Source organism: Talpa occidentalis, unplaced genomic scaffold, assembly GCF_014898055.3.
Source record: "Talpa occidentalis isolate TD23 unplaced genomic scaffold, MPIMG_talOcc4v2.1 talOcc4.15, whole genome shotgun sequence".
Classification (NCBI taxonomy): Eukaryota; Metazoa; Chordata; class Mammalia; order Eulipotyphla; family Talpidae; genus Talpa; species Talpa occidentalis.
Genome location: NW_023601543.1, coordinates 57,921,219 through 57,934,573, shown reverse-complemented (window position 1 = coordinate 57,934,573; position 13,355 = coordinate 57,921,219). Strand labels below are relative to the sequence as shown.

Sequence of the window (13,355 nt, the reverse complement as noted above, 5' to 3'; positions counted from 1 at the left end):
TGGGAGTGTTGGTGGGGAAGGGGCAGGGCAGGATGGGAGGGGATCCATTTTCTACTGACTCACTGGCCTCTTTCACCACCATTCAACGCCCCCCCCCCCAACACTCACCCTTCCCGCTTGCCAGCACTGTGCCCTGCCTGGGTTAAGATTCTGGTGCCAGCTACCCTAGGTTCAAATCCCAGCCATACAGTGTGAGCCTGGGAGAGTACTTCAGTGCCTCTACACCTTATATTTCCTTATTGGTAAAATGGGCACCCACCTCAGAGACTTATTGTGAGCTCTAAGTGGGAGGTATTATGCCAAGTGCCTGGGACACAGTTGTGCTATATAAATGCTAGCATTTGCCTGTATCTTTGTCTTTGAGGGGGTTATGACCCAGACTCTGGCTCCAGGCCTCCTGAAGTCAAATTCCAGTTCTGTCACTTGTTAACTTGGATCTTGGATAAGTCAGTTAAATTCTTCCGCCTCAGTTTCCTCACCGTGTGTTCCTCCTCCACTCACCTGCCTTATCTCCCTCCACTGCTTCTAATTAATTTCCTCTCACCTCCCCTACTCTTCGCCAGAATGCCAGATCTACCAGGAGAGAGATTTTTGTGTTTTTTTGGTGTGTGCTTGGCACAGGTAGGTGCACAATAAGTGTATGTTGAGGGAATGAACAAATTCAGGCTTCAGCCATGGGGAATTTGGGGGATGCGGGTGATTGGAGAGATTTTGGAGACTTCAGGGCAAGGCCCTGGGGGAATCCAGCCTGCTAGTCCTCAGGGGAAGCTGCCTGGAAGGACGCGTGCCTGGGCGTGGGGGAGGAGGATGGCCCGGGAGGCCCAGGAGGAGGGGGAGGAGGAGCGCAAAACTTTTTCGGTGCAGCTCTCAGCCCGCCCCTTGGCGTCCACTGTTGGTGGGCGGATGAGTAATGCATCCCGGAAGCCTGGAGGCCTGTGGTTTCCGCACCGCCACCCCCACCCCTTGAGTGGACATTTATCCTCGCTGCTCAGGCCCTGCCGCCATCGCCGAGGACCCATCGCGTGGAGAGGCTGCAGCAGAGGTAGGCAGGGGCTTGAGGCCAGGCTGGAGCCTGTGTGCCAGACATCTGGCTGCCCAGCCTGGCCGGTGGGTACCAGGGCCCTGGGCTGGTCCAGGGGAAGTTGGTGGGGGCCTGAACTACCCCCATCTTCACACTCCAAACTCCTTGGAACCCTTCACATCCATTCCCAATTCCCCTAAACGCAGGGAATTCTACCACCATAGATGCATCCGAAGCTGCAAACTCCCCTAGATTCCGTCATTGCCCCCAAGTCCCCCCCCTCCAAATCTCTGCACTTCCTCAAACTCCCCTAGCACTCAATCACCCAGACTCCTAAATGCCCAACTCCCTAACACTCAGAACTTCTTCTGCTCCCTTATCCCTCAAGCACCCCAAATTCCCCAAACCCCCAACATCCTCCAAATTTCTCAACCTCCCTAATTCTTTCATCTCCTATATCTCTCAATATGCACAACCTTGAAATTCCCAAACTCCAGCTCCGCAAACCCCAACTTCCTCCCTCTAAACTCCTCAAACTTTTGATTTCTCCAGGTTGGGGGGGCGGGGGCCTAAATCCTCAAACTCTCCCTGCTCCTTTATTCCCCAACACCAAAGTCCCACAATCTCTTAACTCACCCATAATTCTTCAACTCCACAGGCCCCCTGACCCCCAAACTTCTCCAGGCTCTTCAAACCTTCAAAGTCCTCAAGCCCAAGTGAAGTTGCCTAACCCCCCTCCAGGCGTGTGCAGAGGCCTGGTGCCCAGGCCCTCAGATCAGCTGGACTGACTCCTCCTCTCCACCTCTGCAGAACCACCATGGCCCTCTTTGCACCCCTGGCCTCCTCCGGCATTCTGATGTTGCTGTGGCTGACAGCCCCCAGCAAGGCCTGCACCTGTGCTCCACCCCACCCTCAGACAGCTTTCTGCAACTCCGATATCGGTGAGTCTGTGCCCCACTCTGCCCACACACTCTGTGCCTTGGTTTCCCTCTCAGTCCAGCAGGATGCACGATGTACTGGCCTCTAGAACAATTCCACTTGGCCCTGCCCTGACTCTGCTTTAGCCACAGTGGCATCCTCAAGCTTCCTTGATAACTTCAGACCCAAACCTGCCTCAGGGCTTCTTCCCTCTGCCTGGTACCAACACCCTTCCCCACAGCTCCACCTGGGTGGCTGTCCCAAGGTGAGGGAAGGTCACCTTCTCAGGGTGGCCTTCCCTCACCACCCTGTTTAAATTTTACTCCCTGACTCTTGGTACCCCTGATCCCCTACCCAGCTGTGAAATTCCCCATCATACCTAATTCCTTCTAGCATCCCATATACTTACTGATTTTGCTTGTGTTTTGTCTGACGAGTGTGTGCTCCACCAGGGAAAGGACGTCTGTGTTCCGTTCATTCTTGTGTCTATAATACTCAGAGCAGTGCCTGCTACACAGAAGGCGCTCCAAAATACTTGTGGAGTGCATCAAAACATCATGAATATATGAAAAAGGCTTAAAGCACTATCTGGCAAAGAGCAGGCACACAATATTAGGGTAGACCAATTACTGAATTAACAAATTCACGAATTAACGAATGTGTGCATTGCTGTCTAGCATCCAGCGACCCCTATTTAAGAATGGGGACTCCCTGGTGGCCTAGGGGTTAAGTTTCAGCGCTACTACCATGAAGGCCCACTGCAACTGCCCAAGTTTGATCCCCAGCCAGGGAGCCACCCACATGGCGCAGCAGACCTCTCCTGACTAGCCCGCTGCTCCCCTCAGCAGTGCATTTCAGAACATCTGCGTGTTCTGGTCCCCGCTCTGTCTCTGGTGAATCCTCTCACCACCACGAACCTCTGTGCTGCACCCCAGTTCTTCTACGCAAATAAAAATTTAAAAAATCCTTTAAAAAAGAAAAGAATGGGCTTTGCTATTATTGCTATTATTTTTATTTTATTTCACTGGCTCATGAGGTCCATTTGACTCATCCCTCCCTTCCTCCTCCCCCCAGTCATCAGGGCCAAGTTCGTGGGGACCTCAGAAGTCAACCAGATCACCTCATACAAGCATTATGAGATCAAGATGACCAAGGTATCTCTCACGCTCCCCACCAGCAGTTCCAAATATCTTCCTCCGAGTCAAAACAGAAGCCTCTGGCCACCGGTTGTCAAAAGGATGCCATGAGAATTTAGGGGAGAAAGTGGAGTGGGAGGATTGTGTCAGTGAAAAAGACTTCCCCTTATCCTTGACAGATGTTCAAAGGCTTCAATGCCTCGAGGGATACCCCTGACATCCGGTTCGTCTACACCCCCGCCATGGAGAGCGTCTGCGGCTACTTACACCGGTCCCAGAACCGCAGCGAGGAGTTTCTCATCGCTGGTGAGGCCCTGCCCTCCCCCTGTGCCAAACCGACCGGCCCCCCAGCCGCTGCCTGGCAGCCTGGAGGGCGAGGCGCAGAGGGAACGGGCCCTGTGGAAGTGGGCACCGCCCCAATTTCAGCCTATCAGAGGATGGGGCGGGGGTGGGGGGGGCTTCTCCTAGCGGGGTCAACGCTCCAGGGTCATCCGTTAGACTCCCTGCCCCCCTCAGAAACTGCTTGTCGCATCTCTCCCCCTCGGTCTCTCTCTCTGCCCACCCTCCACTCCCACTCCCTCCTCCTCCCCGTCTCTCCTTCCGCTCCCCCTCCCACCCTCCCTCCCTCCCTCCCTCTCTCCATCCCCCCCCTCTCGTAGTCTAACCCCCTCCTTTTTCTCTCTCTCCCCTCCACCCCAGGACAACTGTGGAAGGGGAACCTGCGCATCACCACCTGCAGCTTCGTGGCTCCCTGGAACAGTCTGACCTCGGCTCAGCGCCGGGGCTTCACCAAGACCTACGCTGCCGGCTGTGAGGAATGCACAGTGAGTGCCCCGCCCTGACAGCAGGCCGTGGGCTCTCCCCCAAACCTCGGCTTGTTTCTTGCTCCCCCTAGCTACTCTCTGCCCCTGAACCCCAGGGATGTCCCTGATAGCTCTTGCTGGTACCCCCCACCCAAAACTCTTCCCCTAGAATGTCTGGTTGTTCCCTTGGCCTGTGAGACCATGTGTTTCCTCCACCTCTGGCTGCTCCTGTGCCTCTAGCTCTCCCTTGTGACTATATTCTGTCGTCTCCCTGTCTGCTTTTGAGCCCCTGAGATTGTTTCTTGCTTCCCTGGAATGTTCTCCAAGAACCCAAAGAGCTGTTTTCCAAACCCACCGACTCCCCCAGCACGCTGGGTTGCTGCTCTGCATCTCTGTTCCTTCCGCAACCAGGGCCACCACACCGATTGCCCTTCTGGTTCTTCCAAGGCTGTTCCCTGATGGCCCCCGTGTTCTCTGAGCCCCGTGACTGTCTGAGTCCCCCTGACCCTTCCTTCCCAGCCACCAGCTGCTTCCTACTAGTGCTAGTTGTTTCCTACTGCTATGGTGCAGTTCCCTAAGAGGCCTGCCTACCTGCCCCCACAGTTGTTTCCAACCTCCTTTCTGGGAAACAGATCTTTTCCTGGCCAAAGTCATCTTGCTGAGCCCAATGACTGTTCCTTCAACGGGAGGGGCTTCTAGACTCTGTTCCCTGACTGGGTGACACCAAGTCTTCCCAGTAGCTCAATGATGAAAATTGAGGAGTGGAAAGTTCTGCTCTGTAGGGGAGGGGCAGGAGGCCAAGCCCTCAGAGATGTGCCTCCCTCCCCTCTTCTAGGTGTTTCCCTGTAGATCCATCCCCTGCCAACTGCAGAATGACACTCACTGCTTGTGGACAGACCAGCTCCTCCGGCGCTCTGAGAAGGGCTTCCAGAGCCGCCACCTTGCCTGCCTGCCCCGGGAACCAGGCCTGTGTACCTGGCAATCCCTGAGATTCAAGGATGCCTGAACCCTGCCCCCAGGGGGAGCTGCAGCCTGTGCAGTGTTCACAGTGGGCTCTACTCTGGGGCTCTCTTCCCCCCAGACAATGAAATAAATAATTGCCACCCAGCAGGCAGAGTCCCTGTGTAGTGTTTGCGAACAAACTCATGTGACCTGGTGTGAGCACCCGGGGACTAATGCTGAGGGGGTGAGGGATGCAGATTTTTTTTAAATTTTACACAAAATTTGAGGTTTTGGCATTAGCAGTGGGGACCTGCAACATCAGTAATGCTAATTTAATCTGCATTGTCAACTTCAAATTATTGGCTAATCTTTCCACACAGAACTTTAGCAGTTTACTAGGCTCTCGAATCCATAATTTGCTCCATTGCTGGCTTGGGCAGATCCCTCTACTTGCAAACACTTCCAGTGGACAAGTTCACTGACAAATGCCCTGTCAGCTGGCAGACAGCTTTCCCGCTTTCCCCAGGTATTGTCCCTTGTTGTCCTGCTCCTTCCAACCCAGGTGTAGGTGTCCCTACCCTTAGGCTTTGTACTTGAGTGAAAGAGGAACCCCTCAGGTGATCCAGAGCCCTTCCCCCCACAGCCCAGTCCCCTTCACCCCACAGCCCAGCCAGGGACTCTGGAAGAAGGGGTAGCCCTGGCTCCCCACTCACAGCCTGCAGGAAATTCCCTAGGAGCCAGGAGTGGTTGGGTGTTTGGGGAAAAGGAGAGATGGGAAGAAGGTGCAATCTGGAACTCTCCCAGCTCTGCCCTCTCCTCCTCTACTCTCATCCTCGCACTCTTCTGACCAGCCCTGAAGGAAATACTGACAGCAGTGAAGTGCAGTAGGTTTAATACCCAAGATCAGCCAGGCACACCAGCCTCTTCCAACATGCTGTCTCCTTACCAAAACTGGGCCCTCAAGACCCACACCTCATCTTTCTGGGTCATCTTCCCCATAAAACCTTGAGTGACAGACATCTCCCCCCTCCCCCAAGAACTCCCTTCCTTTGCCCTTTCTGCTTCCATAGCTGAGGCCCAGGCTGGGCCCTTCCCAGGCCTTGGTTCCTGCCCCTTACACTCCAAAGGTCTTGACTCAGGGGAGGTCCCTGGAACCAGAATTTTAGATTGGTGCAGTCACTAGAACTGTCAGGTGTCCCGCTGACCTGCACTGCCTGGCAAAGGGCTCCAATCCATCTTCCTTGGTGAAGGAAAGGACCTCAGGCTCCCTCCCATCACACTAGCCACTGCTCCTACCATTACGAACCCAAGTCTCCAGAGAATTCTGGGTTAAAAAGCATAGGCCCCTAGAGCCCATGTTTCCCTGTCTCAGAGCCTTTGGCACACTTAGGAGGTTCCCCCTGGGTCCAAGAATCAGGATGGGTGGAGGTGGGCACACAGTGCAGGAGACACCCACTGCAGCAACAATTCTACGTTAGTGTGTCACTTTGGTGATGCCCTGGGAGGAACTGGACCTCACGGACGCAAAGAGCAAATGGAAGCCCTTGCTAATGGGTACAAGTGTAGGGGCAGGGCCTGGGCTCTGGCTTGGCCCTGGTGGCTGTGTTGCTATTGCTTCAGCAGCCTGCAAGAGTGTGACAGCTCCTGGGGCTTCCCTGGTGGCGCAAGGGATTAAGTATCGCCCTATGAAGCAATCACAGCCTCTGCAGCACGAGTTCAATCCCTGGCCAGCCAGGGAGCAACCCACAAGACTCAGAAGACGTCTCCTGACTCACCTGCTGCTCCCCTCAGCAGGGTATTTCAGTCAGTCTGCCTGTTGTGTTCCCCACTCTGTCTCTGGTGAATCCTCTCACTCCTCACATCTTTGGTCTGTACCCCAGTTCTTGTATGCATAAATAAATAAATCTTTAAAAACACACACACACTCAAAACTCACCATTGGAGAAGCAAACAATCTAATTAGAAAATGGGCACAAGTCCTCCCTGGTGGCGCAAGGGATTAAGCACCGCACTATGAAACAATCACAGCCTCTGCAACACGAGTTCAATCCCCAGCTGGCCAGGGAGCAACCCACATGGCGCAGCAGACCTCTCCTGTCTCACCCACTGCTTCCCTCAGCAGTGTGTTTCAGTCATTCTGCCCGTTCTATTCCCCACTCTGTTTCTGGTGAATCCTCTCATTCCCCACATCTCTGGCCTATACCCCAGCTCTTGTATGCATAAATAAATAAATATATCTTTTTTTTTAAAAAAAAAAAAAGAATGTGACAGCTCCTGACAGTTCACTAAACCCTACTACCAGCTCCCTGCACTGTTTTTTTTTTTAAAGATTTATTTATTTATGCATATAAGAATTGGGGTACACCTATGTTTATAGCAGCACTATTTACAATAGCTAAGCTTTGGAAACAACCCAAATGCCCAAAAATAGATGACTGGATCAAGAAGATGTGGTCCATATACACCATGGAATATTACTCAGCATTCCAAAAAGATAAACACATGCAATGTGCAGCAACATGGATGGAGCTGGAAGGGATCATGCTCAGCGAAATAAGCCAGAAAGAAACAGAAAAATACCAGATGGTCTCACTCATAGCAGGACTCTAGAAAACTTAAATAAGGGACCAGGAAAATGAATAACTATAAGAAAGAAAAAATAAAAATCAACAAACAACTATGAACCAGAAACACTCTATAGGGGGTGGGGGGCGGGGAAAAGAGGGCTTGGGGTCAAAATAAGGGGGTTGTAATTATAAGGGGAATATAAAAATAAAATTTAAATAATAATAAAAAAAAGAACTGGGGTACAGGCCAGAGGTGGGGGGATGAGAGGATTTACCAGAGACAGAGTGGGGAGAACAGCGGATTGACTGAAATACATTGCTAAGGGGAGCAGCAGGCGAGACAGGAGAGGTCTGCTGTGCCATGTGGGTCACCTCCCTGGCTGGGGATCAAACTTGTGCTGCAGTGGCTGCGGATAGCTTCATAGTGCTGAGACTTAACCCCTTGTGCCACCAGGGAGGGCCCTCCCTGCACTGTTTGCTGGGCCCACCTGTTCCCTGAACTTCAGCTATTTTAACTCCTGAGAGGAAGGTGTAGTAGAAGATGACAGGGAAGGATGGAGCCCAGTGTTGAGGCCATTTGCCTGCTGACCTGCCCACCTGTAATTGGTACCCTGACAGGGTTAACCACCAGGCCCGTCCAGGACAGGGCATAAGGCACCCCCTACCCTGACCCTGGCGGGATCTCCTGGCAGAGTATCTGTAGTCCTGGAGTCACTACACTTCCTCCCATTTTCCCTTCTAGAAAATACATTAAAGTGAGCAACCCTGCCCCACCCTCACCCCAGTGTTCCATGAGTCAATGTGTAAGTCTTTGCTTGGAAGACACAAATGGCTGAGAGGAAATACTTGGGGGTGACAGCCCTGTGAGGTGTGCGGAATGGGGTTCAGCTCGGACTTTGCTGTCCTTACCCAGAATCCTTCAGAGGACTGCACTAGGGTTGGAGGGTACTGGATGGGTGTGCCCACCCCTGGCGTATTTTTTCAGGTCAAAACACATGAGATTCTCATAGCAATAACTTGATGTGTAATATTTGTAACAGTGAGTTCATCTCTAGACACGTAATGTAGTAACATGAGGAACATGAACCTGGAACCAGGCCATCAGCACTCAAATCCTGCCCCTGTCATGTCCTAACTCTGTGTCCTTGGGAAAATAATGTTGCTCTGTGTACTCCTGTTGCTTCAGTTTCCACTTCTGTAAGATGGGGATAAAAGGTGCCTAACTCCTGGGACCAATGTGAGCATTAAATGTCCAGAACAGTGTTAGGCACCTAACACTTAAAAGGTATTTATTGTTACAGGAAATAGTTGTGGCAAATATAATTTAATGTACAACTCTAGTAATGCTCATTCTTAGCAGTGATTATTTACAGTATTGCAGGTACTGTTTAACATCAGGAATACTTTACAAAGCTGAAAATAACGGATAACGTGTAATGATACGTACAGAACATGTAATACTGTAATAATGTCACATATCCTGGAAACCTTAGTTTAACTTGTGATCCTGATAGTATCTCCCAGAGACATTATAAATATTTAATATGCTCATTTGTAATGCTCTTGTCACTATGGTACATGTACACTGCTTTCCAGGGTGCAAACCTCCCCACTGACAAAGACTTCTGAAAACACCCCTCCCTTGCCCCAGTCACAGCATTCCCCGCTGTGAAGTCCTTACTGTGGATTTACAAACCACCACGTTTATAAATCTCTACTGCTGTTAAGACTACAGGTGACAGGTCTCTTGGTAAATCCTTTCTTCGAAAAGTCCTCTCTTCTCATTGTACAAATTCCCTCTTCCATAAGTGTTCCACTAACAAATCTCTGTTGAGCTACCTCTTTTTAAATAAATATCCCTTCTACATATCCCCATTGATGATCCCCACTGACGATTCTCCCCATTCACCAATACCCAGCAGCACTCTATCACCCCCTCATGGAGCCAGTGAAAAATACCTCTCTTCATAACTGCCCATTTATTAGCATAGCCCCAATGGACCACTCATTGACGAATCTCTCTGTTCATAAGTAGGTTTCTGTGACATAATTCCCATTGACAAATCTCCCCATTCACACACCATGACCCACTGGCACACTCCCCCATTCAGAAACGCCTAACAAAATGTTCTCATTGATGAGCTCGCTCATCAAATCTTCCCATTCAGAAATACCCACAATTGATATCTATCTCATTTGATAAGCCAATTTGAAAATATCTTCATTCATAAAACCCCATCTGGGGCCTCCCTGGTGGCGCAGGCGGTTGAGCGCAGCGCTGTGGAGCTGTCCGCAGCTTCTGCAATGCCAGTTCGATCCCCACTGGCCTTGGAGCAACCCACGTGGCAAGCAGACCTCTCCTGTCTCACCCACTGCTCCCCTCAGCAGCGTATTTCAGTCTGTCTGCCTGTTCTATTCCCCACTCTGTCTCTGGTGAGTCCTCTCACCCTCCCGCACATCTAGACTGTACGCCGTCTCTTGTAGAAATAAAATAAAATCTTCAAAAAAAAAAAAAAACAAACCCACCCATCCATATAGGCCCTATTGATTGATGCCCACTGATACATTTCTCCATTTTTAATATCTTCAGTTGGAAAAATCTCCTTGTTGGAACAGCTCCTCATGTGTTGAAACATCTCTCCCCACCAATGAGACAGATGAGGAGGTAACTTTCTTTAAAAAAAAAAAAATTATTTATGCATACAAGAACTGGGGTACAGGCCAGGGGTGTGCGGGGTGAGAGGAGTCACCAGAGACAGAATGGGGGGCAGAACAGGCAGACTGACTGAAATACACTGCTGAGGGGAGCAGCAGGCAAGACAGGAGAGGTTTGCTGTGCCATGTGGGTAGCTCACTGGCTGGGAATCGAACTCGTGCTGCAGAGGCTGTGGATAGCTTCATAGTGCGGTGCTTAACCCTTGTGCCACCAGGGAGGCCCGGAGGAGGTAGCTTTCTATAATAAGACCAACCCTTTCTTTTATCAATAGTGACTGGCATCTGCATCTCACTGTCCACCCCGAATGCCTCCTGTGCCAGTGGTGGTGAAATCCCCCATTTTACTGCAGAGCCCACGCTAAAGGAATGATGAGGGCACATGTTCTCTCTCAATGTAGGGGTAAAGGTAGAGGTGTTTTTTTTTTTCTTTTAAAGAAGACTGAACATCTGCACCAGAAACTGTTGGGACCCCAGATACCCTCCCTAATTACCAAGCCCCACTCCAGTAGAAGGCTACAGGTATGATCTCTTAAAAGAGTAAACTTAACATCCACACGCCCAGGTGTATCTCCCTGTTGTTGGCTATTTATCATCCACTAGGCTTGGGCCTCCTGCTGAACCTTTGTGGAGAGCTGCAGCTCTGGATGGAGATGGGACTATTGGTGCCAGGGGCCCCGAACTCAGTGTCCTTAGCTCTCACCACACTGCAGGGCCCTCCCACCCTGACCCCAGGCTCCTGGAAAGCAATAGTGTTAGATAGATGTTCCTTGAATCCTCTCCTGATTGGGGGTGCACTGGACTGGGGATAGGTAATGCTTCCCCTCCTGTGGCCCTCAGGCCCCTGCCATGAATCCTGTCTTCCTGATGGCCCTACTTTGCTCCTGGCTCTGTCCATACCTGTCGCTGGGTGAGCCTTCAGGTGCTACCAACCACACCTCTGCATTACTTGTATCTCAGACATAGGTAAATCTGCGCCTATGTAAGCCTCCAATATAGGGGTTCACACTAAGGTTCCAGAGGGTTGATAATGCCCCCTGAGATGGTAGAGTCTGGAGGGAAGGTGCTCTGCAGACTTTCACCCCCAAAAATTATGGATGCAAAACAGCTTGTTTGAGTGTCTGGACCCCAAGCGTTCCCTGATAAATTTCTCCTACCCTTAGTCCTTGTGGCTTAACCCCTGGGGTACACGTCCTCACTGAGATCATGCAGCATTATGAGTTCAAATCACCAGGATACCCTCCCCACTCTTTCCCTCACTTGTCTCGCCACCAATATATAAGTCCTGACCCTGCTCTGGAGTAGAGTGGGTCTCTGAGATGCCAAAGCTACTGATAGGACACTTAAGACCCCAGGCCCTCACTCCACAAATTCTCCTCAGTTCCAGTGTCCTTCTCTCTCTCCCTTCCTCATAATCAAGAACCTAAATATAAAGAGCTCTGTGGCCAGACCCACCTACATGACCACTGAGAACAGCTGTGGTAACACCCATGTGGACAGGAATTCCTTGCCACAGGGCAGCCAGCCTGTCTCCGCCCAGGTACACTCCTGACCCTCAGGTCTCCTTCTGTCCCAGCCCTGGAACAAAGTACCCCCTCCCCAGGACATTCTCCCACCAAGGGCCTCCCACCCGAGAATACTGCGCTCCCATTTTCAGGCAATCACAGCCAATCCTGCCCTCACCGTACAGGGCTGTGTCTCTGGGATGGACTACTTGGGGTCAGTCTGTCTTAACCAAGGGAATCCAGTCACATTCTCGCCTGCCAGGGTCTATGCCCTCTGGGCTCTTTGAGGGACCGGAAGTGAGCGGTGGGTCGCTGCAAAGGGCTGGGGAAGAGGACAAGAGCGAGGCTTCCTGAGCCGCTGTAGGAAACTGTGCCCCTGGGCCTTGAGTGTGCCCCTTGGGTATTCCTGCAGCCTCGTGCTCCGCCCCTTCCCTGTTGTCCCTGTTCTTTCTGCCTTCTGCTTCCTCTCCCCATTTCCTGCCCTCAGTTCCCCTGTGTCCTACTCTCTCTCTCACCCTGCTCCTTACTCCTTGTGCGCTGCACCTTTCCTCATCCCTTTTCCACGCCCTGGCCCCTCTGCCTGTCCTTAGTACCTGTTGGCCTTTTCTTCTAGGAGCAGAAACTGTGAGGAGAAGCTTGTGGAGCAGCACTTTGCCAACCACCTCCAGGTGCCCTTGTCACCCCTGCAATGCCACATCCCAGATCCAACCTCCATAGCGGCCATGGAGCGAGACCCGCTTGTCTGAGCGCTGGCAAGAACATGCAGCCATGAGCTTGGCCACCCTCCTGGTGACCCGATACCTGCTGCTCCATAGCCTGTTGCCTTGGCCCCAGACTCTACTTAGCCACAATGAATGGGGACTTTCCACCTTCTGCAAACTCACAAACCTCGCTAAGCCCATCAACCTGCCCCACCTGCCCCCTCAAGCCTCCCAAAGAAAACTCTGATCAAATTCTTACATGCTGGGGATCCATTTGGTCATGTCTATTTCTTGATCTAGGGGCAGGTGACAGAAATATGTTTGTTTTATGAAAATTCAATGAGCTGTACACTTAAGATATGTCCCCCTTTCTGAACTTGCCATATTACAATGAAATTAGCCCCTCAAAAGAAAACTCTTGTGGGCCTCCCTGGTGGTGCAAGGGGTTAAAACGCAACCTATGAAGCTATCTGCAGCCACTGCAGCATGAGTTTGATCCCCGGCCAGGGAGCAACCCACATGGTGCAGCAGACCTCTCCTGTCTCACCCGCTGCTTCCCTCTGCAGTGTATGTTGGTCAATCCGCCTGTTCTGTTCTCCACTCTGTCTCCAGTGAATCCTCTCACCCCCACCCCTCTGGCCTGTACCCCAGTTCTTGTATGCATAAATAAAATCTTTTTTAAAAAAAAAAGAAAGAAAAGAAACCTCTTGTAACCTATTGACATATCTCCCCTGCTCCTGCCTTTACTTCCTCAGTCACTCTTGCTCTCGCTACTTCCCACAGTCGCCACATCCCTGACCTTGTTGATCCTTACCCTGAGGAGCTTTCTCGATCCTCACTGCACAGGGACCTTGGATCCTGGGCCCAGAGTCTTGGGGTCAGAGTCTACTTGTCACATTATGAACCCTCTAGAAATATTTGCTGAGCCATAAATTACCTGGAGTGCAGGTAGCAAGGGGGGTGGAATTTCCTCCCCACAGCACCCCCCCCATCTAGGTCTGCACAATATAAGCAGATCACTAGATGAGTAGATCACCAGATGAGTAGATC

At 51.4% G+C, this 13,355-nt stretch overlaps 2 protein-coding genes across 2 annotated transcripts in view; one reads left to right on the top strand and one right to left on the bottom strand.

Annotated features, from left to right (window-relative positions):
• SYN1 (synapsin I) overlaps positions 1–13,355 on the bottom strand; it is a 43,783-nt gene that overhangs the window by 9,762 nt on the left and 20,666 nt on the right.
• TIMP1 (TIMP metallopeptidase inhibitor 1) lies at positions 909–4,986 on the top strand. The gene is made up of 6 exons (XM_037512462.2): positions 909–1,042; positions 1,832–1,962; positions 3,014–3,093; positions 3,255–3,381; positions 3,775–3,899; positions 4,714–4,986. The coding sequence occupies exons 2-6, from the start codon at positions 1,839–1,841 to the stop codon at positions 4,882–4,884; spliced, it is 627 nt and encodes a 208-aa protein (XP_037368359.1). The 5' UTR covers positions 909–1,042; positions 1,832–1,838; the 3' UTR covers positions 4,885–4,986.